Source organism: Gopherus evgoodei, chromosome 4, assembly GCF_007399415.2.
Source record: "Gopherus evgoodei ecotype Sinaloan lineage chromosome 4, rGopEvg1_v1.p, whole genome shotgun sequence".
In the NCBI taxonomy this organism is placed as follows: domain Eukaryota; kingdom Metazoa; phylum Chordata; order Testudines; family Testudinidae; genus Gopherus; species Gopherus evgoodei.
Window position 1 is genome coordinate 120,690,580 of NC_044325.1, and position 15,057 is coordinate 120,705,636.

The following is a 15,057-nucleotide window of genomic DNA, read 5'->3' on the forward strand; positions in this document are numbered from 1 at the left end:
TATTACTTAGCTACATCTGCAGCTCAGAAGAATGCAGGCCACAACAAACATCGATATGATGCTAGGGTACGTCTGCAAGAGCTCCAGCCAGGGGACAGAGTCCTGCTGCGAAATTTGGGTATTGCTGGCAAACACAAGATAGCTGACAGGTGGAAGGCAATACCTTACCTAGTGATGGAAAAGCTAGGAGACCTGCCGGTTTATAAGATCAAACCTGAAGAGGGTACAGGGCAGACAAAGACCGTGCACAGAAACCTTTTGCTCCTTGTGGGGGAATTGGTAGGCAGCCCTTATGAGATTGGCCACAACTGGGCAACTGGGCAGAACAAAGGTGCTGTGCCAAAGCCGCCTTCCAACATGGACAGCCGGCTCCCTGCAGCTAACCTACCCCTACTCAGCACATCTGAGAGTGAGTCTGAGGAGGAAGACACAACCATGGTATATCCTGGGATGAAGACAAGATTTCAGTCTCGATCCGCTGAATCAGAAGAGAGCACATCCTCTTCTGCCCTAAACCCTATGGCAGAAGTATTTAGGCCCATTCCTGACATCCCTGAGCCACTGGTGGGACCCCCGTGTAATGACTTACACAGGCTATTGGACAGTGGTGACATACAGATGGAGGATGTCCATAGCACCTGTGACCCTCCACTGTTAGAACTAGAAATGCAGGGGCCTATGCCAGTATCTGAGGGGAACTCACAGGAAACCTCCCCATCCGTCACTCAAGAGGATGTCCCCCCTACCATAGCAACAGAGATTCTCAATAGGCGAGACAGGGTAATAAGACCAGTGAAACGGTTAACTTACGATGCACCTGGGGTGATTAGTGAGGAGCCTATACATTTAGCACACAGGTTTGTGAAAGCTAAAGTGGGCTATCTAATGCCTTTTGGAGGGGACCAATAAGTGGGTATAGTAGGGAATGTGATTTGTCGGGACAACAAATTCTTGGCTGGGGGGAGGATGTAAGCAGTGTCAGGATAAGCTCTACACTGACATCTGGTGGAAAGAATTTCAGAGAATGTATTTGCATAGGCACGCCTACCCTATCCCAGACTGCAGAGCTGTGGGACTGCTTGGTGACACATGACTCACCCTCATTTGGGTGGTACTTGCTAGACAAGGGACATGGGTTCCAAAACCCAGTGAATTGAGAAAGGTTGGGGACAGATATCTGTGTGTGGTGGTGCAGTCTCCTTGTGGAGCCAGAAGCACCAGTTCTAGCCCCTCCTCTCTCCACTGTGGAATGTTAGAGTTGATTTTTTTATTCCCTTAAGAATCTAAATACAGGTTACTGAGCTGAACTCACTTTGGGCTAATGGTGCACTAGCACTGGGGCTCCCCTACTATGAGCTGAAATCACTAAGAGCTGAAAATCACTAAAGAGCTGAAATTACTGAGCTGAGAGCACTGCGTACTGTGCTAACTAGTGGGGAGCCCAAAGCTATACTGTGGAACAGAGCCACTGGTGGAGTGGACCAGTTTGTGGGGATGGCTGGAGCGGATCACGGGACAGCTGGTGGAGCAGAGTGGCTGGCAGAGCGGAGTAGCTGTGAGACGGGTGGAGCGGCCCACAGAGCGAGCAGTTTGCAGGGACAACTGGAGCAGCTCATGGGACAGCTGGTGGAGCAGAGCAGCTGGTGGAGCGGAGCAGTTTGTAAGGACGGCTGGAGGAGCAGAGTGGAGCAGCTGGTAAAGCGGAGCAGTTCGTGGAGAAGGCGGGAGTAGAACCCATGGAGAGGCAGGGCAGTTGGCCCCGGACACGTAAGGTGCCCCTTTCTGCCCAGGCTGAGGTGGGGGACCTCTGCAGATAGACTCTCGAACTTTGGGGCTGCACTGACCCAGGACAGAGACTTTTGGGATTGTGGGATTTTTGGGACTGTGGGTGATTTGGGGGGTTGCTGGACTCAAGAGCCCAGGAAAGAGGACACAGCCCAATTTCCTGGGGTGGGTCTTTGCTCACGGTTTGGTCTATGAACTCTAGTTGAGGTGTTTTTCCCAATTTAGTGTTTGTTGTTTATCTCATGTATTAAACCTTTTCTGCTACACCGAGACTCTGTGCTTGCGAGAGGGGAATCATTGCCTCTTTGAGGCACCTAGGGGTGTGTGTAAGATTTTCCCAGGTCACTGACTGGGGGCTCGAGCTGGTTTGGCATTGGGTTATTGAACAGAACCCCTGGATACTGAACCCGGCCCTTGTTGCTGCCAACTCAGAGGGGCAGAAGGGTTACAAATGATTAAGAGCTGTTTTAATAAATGTCTAAGCCATTGTTATAGTCTGTTAAAGAGTGCCATTGGTTGCTTATAACTATCTACAGCACCTTCTACCAATGTGCTTATAAACATCTATACCACACAAGCTACTTATGTTTGTTACATGCTTATAAACATCTACTGATCATTTATCAACTCTTCTGCAACAACAGCAACAGCAAAGGACAAAATTACACTGACAAAGTTGGGTCCCAGATAACTGTGTTTACTACACAACACACACGCCTAGATATATACTTACTGCTGCTCTGGCAGCTTCTAAAACATACAACACAGTGAGTACCCCTAGAGAGTTCACAAGCTAGTTAAAGGGATAGTCCCTATTCCTGTACACGACATCTTTACATATGGAAGGAACCTTAATATAAAATGTGGGAATGAGGAATATTGCACAAGCAAGAAGAAAGGAGTGACAGAGGGAGAGGAGAACGAGAATGTGGAGGAAGAGAACACAGCATAGGAACAGGAAATGGAAGCAAGACAGACCATTAATGCAGAAACACAGACAACAGGACTGAGACAAGATGTGGGAGGAAAAAGGGAGAAAGCTGAGCAGGGCAGTGGACCCGAAAGGACCAAAAGGAGTTAGTTAAGCTAGAGAGTGGGGTGGGAAAGAAGAGGTTGAACTGGGGAGCAGGTGACAAAGCTGTGGGAAGGGTCATCATCACAAGCAAACCCAAGGGGTCTGTGTCAGGAAGCGCATGTCAGGAGACGGGGCAGGTTCTTGCTTACAGATGCACATGCTACTGGGCTCTGTACTGCTCTGTCTCACATTCAGAGTGCTGCCAGGCTAACTCTGGAGACTACCCATTCATAGGCCAAGTCTGGGCTCTGAAGTCCTGGACGTTTGCAGATGGTTTTCTTCAAAGCTGGTTTGCATTCCTTTTTCCAGTGCACTTAGAAGAAGTGAGCAGATTGAGAAACCTTCGGTGACACCTGATCCCCCAAAAGGAGCTGGCTTCTAGATGCTCCCTGCAGCTGGCACTGTAGATAGCCACAGCATCCAAGCACACTGAGCCCTCGCATGCCTTTAGATAAAGAGGGTCTATTAACCTCTGATAAGTGTCTGGAGCCCTGAGTAGTCTGAATGGAAAGGCTATGACTGGATACAGCCTATCAGAGGTTTTAAATGCAATATACTCCTTTGATTCTCAAGGAAAAAGCCATTAACCCCAACTTAGATCAAAGTGGAGCAAAATCCACCTCTTCCAATGCACTCAGTTAACTCCCACTTAATGCTATTTCCCATAGCACTCCCTTTTTACGTGGACACTACGGATCGGGGGGTACCGATTGATCTATTGGGGACTGATTTATCGCATCTCATCTAGACGCGATAAATCGATCCCCGAATGCTCTGCCGTTGGCTCCGGAACTCCACCAGGGCGAGAAGTGGAAGCGGAGTAGACGGGGGAGCTGCGGCCATCGATCCTGCGCCGTGAAGACAGGAGGTAAGTTGATCTAAGATACGTCGACTTCAGCTATGCTATTCTCGTAGCTGAAGTTGCATATCTTAGATCGATTCCCCCCCCTCCCCCCCGCCCAGTGTAGACCAGGCCTTAAGAGTCAGTTAGAGCCTGTTTTTCAGCGGGCCCCAGACTCCTCCCAATCCTAGCATGCTTTCATAACATACTAATCAGCCCATTCTCAGCAGCTGAAGTCAGCTGGACCACATCCTAGTTCTAAGCCTGAAGCAGATACAAACTTTCTATCGCCTGCTTCCTGGTTGAGTCCCATTTCTGATGAAAAGTGGGTTTTCCCTTTCTTTCTCCCTTGTGCAATTTACTCTGGCACAGAGGGAGACACATTGAAATAGACAAGAGGGGGAGATAAATGAATAGAGCGTACAGGAAAGGGGGAATCATGCAGGAAAGAGACAGTGGTTCTTAAAACCCCTCAAAACTTTTACTTAACAGACGAGCTGCAAAATGAGGCACTAGATAAAGTGACTTAAGAAAGGATGGGGAAGATGTACCATAGGGTCAGAAAATCACCTGACACCACCTGGGCTGTCTGGGTTGCCCTTATTGCAGGTTTGTCTTTATGCTGAAAAACTTCTCCCTCCTGCTTTCCCCAGCTTATCCTCTGTAGCTGCAGGGCCGTGTCCCAGCTTTGGAAAATCATCTCAGACTGGAATGAAGCTGGTGGGGCGATTGCTCCTTTATGGTGGCATACCTGGGAACAGGCTGTGGCCCAGGACTTAAAACAGGTCACCGACTCCCAGCGGTGGAGTGCTCTAATACTCCCCTGTCTCGCTCTGTATGCACACACCTCCTCCAGCAGGGCTTTAACTTCTAAGGCTCAGCTCTCTGCCGGAAGGAAGTCAGCATCCACACCTCTTTGAAACTAGTGTGATTGGGACACAGAGATTTCACACTTGTGCCGCTGCTGTGGTTAGGCTGCAGAATGTTTTTTTGTAAGGCTGGGCTAAGGGCCTGTCTATGGGGGGAAAGTGACCAGTTAAACCACTCTGGTTATACTGTATAACTCCAAGTGCGGACACTCCTCTGCTGGGATCAGAGTGCCGTTTGTCAGCTTTAACCCGGGGCAGGCAAAGTTTTTGGCCTGAGGTCCCTGAGGGCCACATCAGGTTTCTGAAATTGTATGGAGGGCCGGTAAGGGGAGGCTGTGCCTCCCTAAAGAGCCAGATGTGGCCCGGCCCCCATCCTCTATCAAACCCCGACCTGCTTCTCGCCCCCTGATGGCCCCCCTGGGACTTCTGCCCCATCCAAACTCCGCTGTTCCTTATCCCGAAGGCCTCCCCCAGGATCCCTGCCCCATACACCGCTCCCTATTCCCTGACCGCCTCCTGACCCCACACCCGACTGCCTCCAGCCGCTCCATCCAACCCCTCCTGTACTTCCTGACTGCCCCCTGGAGCCCCTTCCCCCATTCAAGCACCCCTTCTCCCTGACTGCCCCTGGAACCCCTGTCCCTGACTGCGCCCACTGCCCCATCCAACACCCACTCCTTCCTGACTGCCCCCCCAGGACCTCTGCCCCCATTCAACCTCCTGTTCTTCGCCCTCTGACCACCAGTCCAAACTCACCTGTCCTCTATCCAACCCACCCTGCTCCCTGCTTCATTACCGCGCTGCCTGGAGCACAGATACCTTGATCCAAAGCCTATCAAAGTCACTGGAACTCTTTCCACTGACTTCGCTGGGCTTTGGTTATCGTCCAGAGAAAGCAGAAGTGGCATGGGAGAGGGGGACAGTAACGCACGTGTACATGCACACACATGCACACACAACTTGTGGTTCCTAAACCAAGAGCTAGAGATGTCCCCAAACTAAAATCTCAGATCCAGAGTTGCAAAATTCTGTAATTTTTATTGTGAGTCTTGTGATACTTGATATTTATCTGCAGATGCCAGCTGCAGGAGTCAAAACATCTCATGGAAAAATGTGTGTGTGTGTGTGTGTGTGTGTGTGTGTGTGTGTGTGTGTGTGTGTGTGTGTGTGTGAAAACATTTCATGGAAATATGTGTGTGTGTGTGTGTGTGCGTGAGTGAAAACATTTTATGGAAAAGAGTGTGCATGTGTGTGTGTCTGTAAAAACATTTCATGAATGTGTGTGTGTGTGTGTGTGTGTGTGTGTGTGTGCGCTTGTCTGAAAACATTTCATGGAAAAATGTGTGTGTGTGCATGTGTTCCCCAAAGCTAAGCTGCTAGCCTACTTGGTTGTGGAGGAAAACCTTGAAAATGTGACCCAAGGGAACTCTGATGGCTCAGAAACCAGTAGGCAAAAGAAGAGCCCCAAACGTTTTTTAAAATAAACTGACATTTGATCCTGATTTTTTTGGGGTCTGACTCAGGGCTGACAATGCTGCAGCTCCACACGACCTATGGCTGGGGTGGGTTCTGAAAGCTGGCTCTGAATTTAGCAAGAAGACGCTCCCAGTTTTATAATGGACTAATCCACAACCCATTGATGCAAAATGATAGGCTGTTAAAAGTCCAGAGCCGCCAGCCTTGCTCCTACAGCCTCTCTCTCATGAACACACACACACACACACAGAGGCTCTGTGCCAGGGAGTGGGTGTGAGAGAAGGGGCCAGTGGTCTGTGCCGGGGAGAGGGTGTGCAGGGGCTTTGCTGGAAAGAGTGAGGAGGAGGACGCGGGGGCTGTCCCAGGGAAGGAACAGAGGTGACGCAACCAAGGCAGCAGTATCTAGGAAGAGGCCCAGTACAGTGCTGGGTCTATAGCCACTGCACGACTCCAGGGTCTTCCCCTCCAGCCCGGCCGCGCATTAGCTCTGTCGCTTGCTCTTTCCTTGACACCAGAAACCAAACCGGCGGGAAAGGAGGCTCCTGCCGTCCAAGTCAGGAAAGCGAGAGCTAACGGGCCATGTGATTTCTTGGAAACACGGCTTTAGGGGCCTGCTGAAGCCAAACACTGCACCGCCCCTTTCCCCAGCACGAACATGCTCACTGGCCTGTTTCCAACACCCGGCTGGGCCCTGTTCAGCTCCAGCTGCAGCCAGTTGCATCCTGGCCCCTTTGACAGTTGCAGGGAAGCTCTGTGCTCCTGCGCAGTGAAAGTTTTTTGGGGGAGAGGCACAGAGGAGAGAGTGCTGAGGCAGAGAGGCCTCCCTGGCCACAGGGCCAGTGGAGGAGGTAGGACAAGGGGAGTGAAAGGTGCAGAATCACATCTTCAGGGGAAACCACGTACCTCTGCACCACTTCCTCTGCCTTTTGACCAGTCACACAGGAGGGGGAAATGGCTGCTACTGCTTTATATCCACCACCTCTCATGACAGAGAAGGGAGGCTGCGGCGGGCAGGACAGCGGGGATCGGTCGTTGTCACCACCCCGCACCTGCGCTAGATCTCTGGGCAAACATTGACCCAGTCCCAGGTCGCCTTTGCCGTAGGGCAGGCTCAGGAGATGGGGAACCCCTCAGAACCCCTAACTGAGCCTGTGGCCCTGGGACAGGTGGGCCGGGAGTGTATGTGCACTGTCCCCCAGTGGGGTTGCTCCACCAGCTAACTCTGTCTTCAGTTCATCCCCCTAGCCAGCTCCACCCAGGGTAATCACGGTGGGAGCAGTAGTGTAGATAGGGCACAGGCACCTTTACCATCCCAGTCTCTAACTAACTCCGCTGGGGTTGGTGAGAACCGCCCCATGGCCTGTCTACGCTAGCACTCCTGCCATTGCCGGTGCTGGTGGGTTCGAACTCAGGGAGAACTACAGTGCCCCTGTTTACTAGCGAAGCCGGAGCTGGCCTAGAGCCTGAGCAAACAGCAGGGCTTGTGTGGGCAGCTCCCATCAGCAGAGGTACCCCTAACTCCCACCCAGCAGGGAAAGTGTGCAAACCGGCTAATCCCCCAGCAAACAGACAGCTCCAGACTTTCCCCAGGCCTCCTCACGCATCACTGATCCGGCCTCCAGTGAGCTGAAGGAGAAGCAGCTTCCCTGGTTGAGCCTCACAGCCCTGGCCGGGCTCCTAGAGAGGCTTTCTCCTTCTGCCAGAGTGCTGCTCCCCAACTGACCTGGCCACAGGAGTCACCGGGAGTCACAGACCATCCTCCCGCACCCCCGATTTAAGTGGGCTGCCATCTTTGCTCTATTTTGCACAGGACCAGTAGGTGAAATGCAGTGAGAGTGCCTCGCACCATGGCTCTGCTATCTTCTGATAGGACCCCGCCACTTCCAATCCTGACAGACATATATGTCATGGGATGGAAACTCAGCACTAGCCCCGGGAATGGGGCAGATCCAGGGAAACAGGGACAAGCCTCGGAAGACAAAGATGGTGGCAATGCTCCTCCAAGTCTGCCTGCTACGGGGATTCACATTAGCCCTGCAGCATCTGCCATCACTGCTCTTTGTGCACTACATGTCAGTGTTATAGCTGCACTGCTGCCTGCAATTAGAGGCAAGTTTGATTTAGCAGTGTAGGCTGGGAATCAGAAACCCTGGGTTCTATGCCAAGCTCTGCTACGGACTCAGTCGGTGACCCTCAGCAAGTCACTTCACTGGCCCGTGCCTCAATTTCCCCATCTGTAAGAGGAAGGCAATGATAACGGATCCTGCTTTGTAAAGAACTTTGAGATTTATGCTTCATAGGGCTCCTAGCCTACTTTGCAAAGGGAGACCTATGGTATATAGGGTCAAACTATTGTTACACACTGGTCTATTGACTTTCTACTGTTCATGCCTGGATCACATCTGCACTAATCTGTTCCATACATTTGTCGTGGAGTGTGAGATGCCTGATCCCGTTTCTGGACAGCTTGGTGGGGAGCTGGGTGCCTATGTCCCTTGGGCTCTCAAAAATCCCAGCCTGTATTTCTAGTGCTCCATGTGCTAGGAGCAGGAGCCTGGGTAAAACGCCTGAGCGGGGCCTTGAATGTTTACTCCAGCTATTGGGGTGCAGTGCCTGCAACCCTCTGGGCCTGTCTTTCTGTGCCCCCCATCCCAGCCAGAGATAGCAAAGGGCAGGGGGGGAGTGGTAGTAACCAGTGCAGCAGGAGCTGCACATCAGCTGTCGCCCACTTAGTCGGGATGGGCACTCCAGGGGGTTGGCTGAGCAGCTGGGAAAGCAAATCCCAGGGAAGAGGGCTGAGGGCCATAGATATGGTGACCAGAGAGAAAGTGTGAAAAAATAAAAAAATACCAGGGTAATAAAGTCCTCTACAAGACAAAGCCCCTAATATCGGGATTCCAGTCACCCTACTCATAGACCTTTTGTGGTTGCAGGGCCCTGGGACCGCAGCTGGCAGAGGAAACTTTTCTGTTCTCCCGCTTGCTCTCACATAGCTGGGAAACTGAAACTTAGGCCTGGGGAGGTGGAGAAATACAAAGAGAGCCGCACACAGAGCAGGAAACCAAAGGCCAGCCCTTTCTTGCAGCTCCACCTCCTCCCTCCTTGCTCTGAGCTCCAGGCTGCCCCAGTCCTAAGCTCTGCCTGGGAGATCGCAGCAGTTCCCTCTTTGCCCAGGCTGTGCCAGCAGCTGTAGGTCACCCGGAGGGAACATGGACAACCCCCCATACTCCTTCCCGGCCCGCAGCAACCAGCCCTTCCCACACCACAACTATGAGCACCTGAAGGAAGAGCATGAGATCGGGGTGGTCTCCCCAGGGTCCACCGTCAACGCCACGGTTATCAGCATGCGCCCGTACGAGCCCCAGCCCCGCGACCACATCATCTGGTCCATCTTCAGCACCCTCTACGTGAACTTCTGCTGCCTCGGCTTCATGGCGCTGGTTTTCTCCATCAAGGTGAGAGGGGCCTGTACCCCGCCCCGCGCATGCCGTGTGGCCATGGGGCGAGTGTGGGGCCTGCGGGTCTCAGCCTCCTGGGGCGACCGCCCGTGGCCACGTGCTGCGGTGAGTGCGGTACCACGCTGGGGCGGGAGTGAGGTCCGGCCCTTGACGGGCTTAGCCCTTGACCTTGGGCTGACCTGGCCGTGGCCACTGGCACCTGCCCCTCTGCCCCAGAACGGCCCTCTCCCGAGTCCCCGCCCTGCCACCTACTCTCCCCAAAGGGGGTGACCCGAGAGCAGCTGGGCATGAGTGGCCCAGGCTGGGCTGAGGGGTCCCCCCACCCCCACTGCTGCCAGGATTCCGGGCTGGCCCTGGGAGCGGATAAAGTTTAGTACCAACTTCCCAGCTCTGTAACCTTCACAACCCCCCCGCCCCACCCCCTTTCCCCAGCCCAGGTAGAGCCTGCGGAGCTCCCACGCTGGGCCTCTTCCTGCCAGCACCTGGCTCGGGGGCCACAGGAAGGGGATAGTAAGCAGCTGCTGGCCAAGTCTGAGAGGCAGCTGGAACCACAAAGGAGGCCCTGAGCGTGGGGACCCCATTGCTGGGGGCTGGGTACTAATGGTTGGAGGGGGAGAGCGGACATCCTACAGCCCTGTGGCTGGGACAAGGGGGTGCTGTTGCTCACAGAGCTGCCCTAAAAGGGAAGAGAACCGAATCAAGGGGCTGGGCCCCAGATGTAGGAAACCCCACTGCCGTGAGAGAGATGGGGGCTGAGTCTAAATGCACAGGGACCTCGGGGCTGATGGGGATGGCACCTCTCCTGTTACAGACTCGGGGGGCCCAGATAAGCCCCTGTGCAGCTTTGTAAGCCTCAACATTGGGGATCCGACAGATCTCCCACCTCCTGTTGCTTGCACTCAGCTGCTCTGTGCAGAGCAATGCTGCAGGAACTCGCTTCCCCCTCCCAGCCCTAGCAGCCTGAGGAGTTTCTTGGTTGTTTCTCTCTGCCCGTGAGCAACACCTGTTTCCTGCAGGCAGCTGATAAGAAACACATAGCTTGGTCCTAAACCCAGCCCCAGGGTCCCCGCTTCAGACATGCCCATCCCCTTGACATCTGACGGCCCCTGACATCACATCCACCCATTGCCCCAGGGCCTGGAGATTCTCCCACGTCCCCTTCCCGCAGATTCTTACAGCCCCATGCCCCGAAATTCATACACCTCTGCCCACGCCCCCAAGGGGGGGGGGTCACCTGAGACTGGCATGCTCCAGCCTGAGTTCAGGGAAATTTGAGGGTCCTGGAACTGCGAGCCCAGAGGGTCACACACCCTGCCCCCAAGCACAAGGATCACACGCTGTTTTGCCTCCCTCCCTCTCTCCAGGCCAGGGATCGTAAAGTCGTCGGTGACCACAGTGGCGCAAGCAGCTACGGCTCCACTGCCAAGTGCCTGAACATCATGGCCCTGGTCCTGTCCCTCCTCTTGCTCATCCTCGTCGTCACCCTCGTGATAACAGGAGTCATCGCTGTCACACATGCAATGCAACCTGGAGACTAGACCCACCACAGCCGGGTGGGGAGGGGGGTGTCCTGGCTCTTACCATGCCTCCCAGGCAGGGCTGTCCCTGCCACACTTCCTACACTTCCGACCTCTCTCTCCAGCTCTGCTTGCTCCCTCACTACCTGCATCTGGCTGCCTCCTGCTGTTTGGTGAGCTGGGAAGAAGCAGTGCTCTCCTCCTGGCTTCAGGCTGGCACACCAGCTGTTGTCCTACAAACAGCTGGCAGCACTGTCATTCTCAGAGAGGCTCTCTCCCCTGTCCTCCTTTCCACCAACACACTGAGGCACAGGGATTCACGCCAAGGCACTGTTGTGCTGCCTCCATGGGACTCTCCCCATACCACCCTGCTTCACCTGTCACCACCCTTTCTCTGAGGGTGACTGGCCCACTCTCCATCCACAGCCCAGCAGCTGGGCTGCTCACCGGCTGCCCAGCAGAGCACTGCACAGTGGAGTGATGTGACCCAGCCCTTCTGGCACAAGGCGATCGGGTAGGCTCCAGGGGAAGGGTGGCAGCTCTCCTGTGGGTGATGTACCACCCGGCGTCTCTGCAGAGATGGGCAATCATAGAGCAATTTGGAGTAGACCCATGAGTTGGGGGAACGGCTCTAATAAACTTTCCTTTCTCTCTTGTAAACTGGCTTGGTTTTTTGCAGCTAAAATTCTCAAACGCCTGCATGGCTCCGAACGGGGGGTGGCTCTGGCTTCCCCCAGCATTTCCATCAGGGCTCTGCTAGTCAGACCAGTAGGCTCAGCCTGCCTGGAGGAGCCAGGTGTGTGAGGAGGCCAGAGGGGGCGTGAGTTAGATATGGGGTGCTCACCAAGAGGGACTGGAAGGCCACATAGGGGTCCTTTCACAGCTAGCCAGAGACTGCCCCGCTAGTCCCAGCAGAGGTGCAGTGAGCAGGGCAGGCACAAGGGAGACACTCAAGCCAGCAGCCATTGGCGAATCCAGCACCCCAAAGCCTGTTATGTACCAATGAGAGGTGCATACCGCGGGAGTGGGGCTATGCCTAGGAGACTGAGCGAGCGCGTGTTGCCACAGAAGCTGGAAGGGCGGGCAGTGATGGAGAGGGCTCACCCCAGGGAACAGGGGGGAGGGGACTCCCAGTGGGGGGGCCCAGCAGCAGAAATCCATATCCTCTGAAGGCCCGGAGCAAGAGTTGGCAAGAGCACAGCACCCAGCCATTGCTGTACACTACACTGGGAGGGAGAGGAAACGGGGGAAGGAGACTGGTTCTCGGAGGGCAGTCAGGGTCCCTAGGAAGGCAGCCTCCTGTCCCAGCTGGCAGTGACCCCAGGGCAGGCTGCTGGGGGAGAGGTGGGAGAAGGGACCTGGGGAAGTGAGGAGATAACTCACTTAGCTACAGCGAGGAAAAGCGACCCTAACTGAAGGCAGCCAGAACATCCAGCCTATTAGTGACAGGAAATATCCACATTAGCCTCATTCACTGACTAGCAGGCTGATCCCAGGCTCTGCTGCATCAGCGAGGCACTAGCCCAGGGGTGGGCAAACTTTTTGGCCCAAGGGCCATATCGGCGTTGCGAAACTGTATGGAGGGCCGGGAAGGGAAGGCTGTGCCTCCCCAAACAGCCTGGCCCCCACCCCCTTCCGCCCCCCTCAGGACCCCCGACTCATCGAACTCCCACCCTGCTCCTTGTCCCCTGACTGCCCCGTCCCCTATCCACACCCCCGTCCCCTGACAGCCCCCCTGGGACTCCCATGCCTATCCAGCCTCCCCCTACTCCCTGTCCCCTGACTGCCCCCAGGACCCTTGCCCCTTATCCAACCCGCCTGCCCCCTTACCATGCTGCTCAGAGCAGCAGGAGCTTGCAGCCCCGCTGCCGTGCTGGAGCCAGCCATGCCGCCCGCGCGGGCCAAAGCCCGGGCGGCGCAACACTCTGAGGCTGCAGGGGAGGGGAGACAATGGGGGAGGGGCCGAGGGCTAGCCTGCCTGGCTGGGAGCTCGGGCCAGGCGGGACGATCTTGCAGGCCAGATGTGGCCCACTGGCCATAGTTTGCCTACCTCTGCGTTAGCCCCTGTATGATGTCCCATGCAGAAAAATGGCCATACTGGGTCAGACTAGTGGGCCATATGACGGTGGCCAGTGCCAGATGCTTCAGAGGGAATGAACAGAACAGGGCAATTATGGAGTGATTCCCCTATTGTCCAGTCCCAGCCTCTGGCATTCAGAAGTTTAGTGACACCCAGAGCATGGGGTTGCGTCCCTGACCATCTTGACTAATAGCCCTTGATGGCCCTCTTCCTCCATGAACTCATCTAGTTCTTTTTTGAACTCAGTTATACTTTTGGCTTTCACAACAACCTCTGGCAATGAGTTCCACAGATTGACGGTGCATTATGTGAAAAAATACTTCCTTATGTTTGTTTTAAACCTGCTGCCTATTCATTTCATTGGGTGAGGGGTGACCCCCGGTTCTTGTGTTAGGTGAAGGGGTCCGATGCAGCTCCCATGGACTGAAATGGGAGCAAGGTCAGGCCCTAGAGCACCACCTCCTGCTCATTGCTTGGCTCACTAGTCCAGCCCTCTGATGAAACTTTGCTCTTGCCACACTGGGCAACTGGCTAAGGTTGGTGAGGGTGTGGTTTTTTTTTTTTTTAAGTTTTCCTAGCTGTCTCTTTGCTTTCCTATGGAAGCAGCATAGCCCATCCAGCTTCTGCCCTGTTACCATATAGCCCCGCTTAACCATAGCCAGTCTTACAGAACCAGAATCTTACATTAAAGCTTTTTGTGTGTATAATTAAGGCTCCTTCTGTCTTCTTCCCTGTGACAAGTCTCATAAGGGATGGGCGTGATGCATTGCCCACATCCCTGCAGGTGAGAGTAACCCCACCCCTCCCCCTCATTCTGGGGAAGTTTATATCCAGAGCTGAACTCTCTTGCCTCGGGCCCTTCCCTTCCCAAGTGCTTCTCTAGAGCCATGTTTATTCCTCTACTGCAACTGGAGCAACGACACCCTGGTGTGCATCACTGGCAGCTGGCCCCTTAAAGAGATATCTCCCTATTAGGCACATGGGTTATACGTGTGCATCTGAATGTGCTGATGAATCTCAGCCCCACCATTTCATGCTGTTAGCAGATAATGGGTTAAAGATCTGACACACTAAAAGGGGAAGCAAATGAAAATCGGTATCACAATACGTTTCAGAACACAAGGAAAAGCAGCAAAGAATCCTGTGGCACCTTATAGCATGTGGCATGAGCTCCAAAACGTCTGTTAGTCTATAAGGTGCCACAGGATTCTTTGCTGCTTTTACAGATCCAGACTAACACGGCTACCCTCTGATACAGAACACAAGGAAGTATTCAAAAGTTAAAAACCAAAACAGGAGGAAAGGATGAAGTTGAGTGCAGAGGTGTAGCGAGCACCCTCCGTACCCTCCAACCGGAGGGGCCCCACAAGGAAGGGAGCCCCTAAAAGTGGCAAAAAAAAATGTAAGGTATAACTAGGTAAGTGACACTTATTGACGCTATTGCACAATCCATGTCGGTTTTACTGACAAAACCATGAAGTCATTATGATACATCATAATGCTATTGGCTACATCAGTTGTCTGTCGGTCAGTTTCGAATTTTAGTTGGACCCATTCAAAGAATGTGTATTTGCGTTCATAACGGTGGTCGGCGGATAAATGTTATTAATTTAGTTTAGTTTTTTATCGTTTCCAATGCAGAAGCATGCTTTGTGATGTCTAAGAGAATGTATAAGAGCGGAGCTAGTAAACGAAAGGCAGCAAAAGATGCTGAGAAGGAACTTGAGAAAATTCCAAAGTTGTCAACGTATTTTATGCTGCAATCCAATGTACAGGTACACGCACATTTCGGTCTGATTAACAGAATATATGTTATCTTTTCTTCTTCACCTTCACGTTGGGATATACTTCAAGAACATATGCCAATATCTGTTAAAGGATTATCGGACACTCGTTGGGAGTCGAGAATTGATGCTGTGAAGCCATTGCGTTATCACCTTGAAGAATTGTGCAATG

At 53.5% G+C, this 15,057-nt stretch overlaps 1 protein-coding gene across 1 annotated transcript; it reads left to right on the top strand.

Annotated features, from left to right (window-relative positions):
• Positions 1-9,099: 9,099 nt before the first annotated feature.
• LOC115650583 (interferon-induced transmembrane protein 1-like) lies at positions 9,100-11,128 on the top strand. Its single transcript, XM_030560759.1, has 2 exons — positions 9,100-9,501; positions 10,869-11,128. Exons 1-2 carry the CDS (start codon positions 9,256-9,258, stop codon positions 11,040-11,042), a joined length of 420 nt encoding a protein of 139 aa, XP_030416619.1. The 5' UTR covers positions 9,100-9,255; the 3' UTR covers positions 11,043-11,128.
• The last annotated feature ends 3,929 nt before the right edge of the window (positions 11,129-15,057 follow it).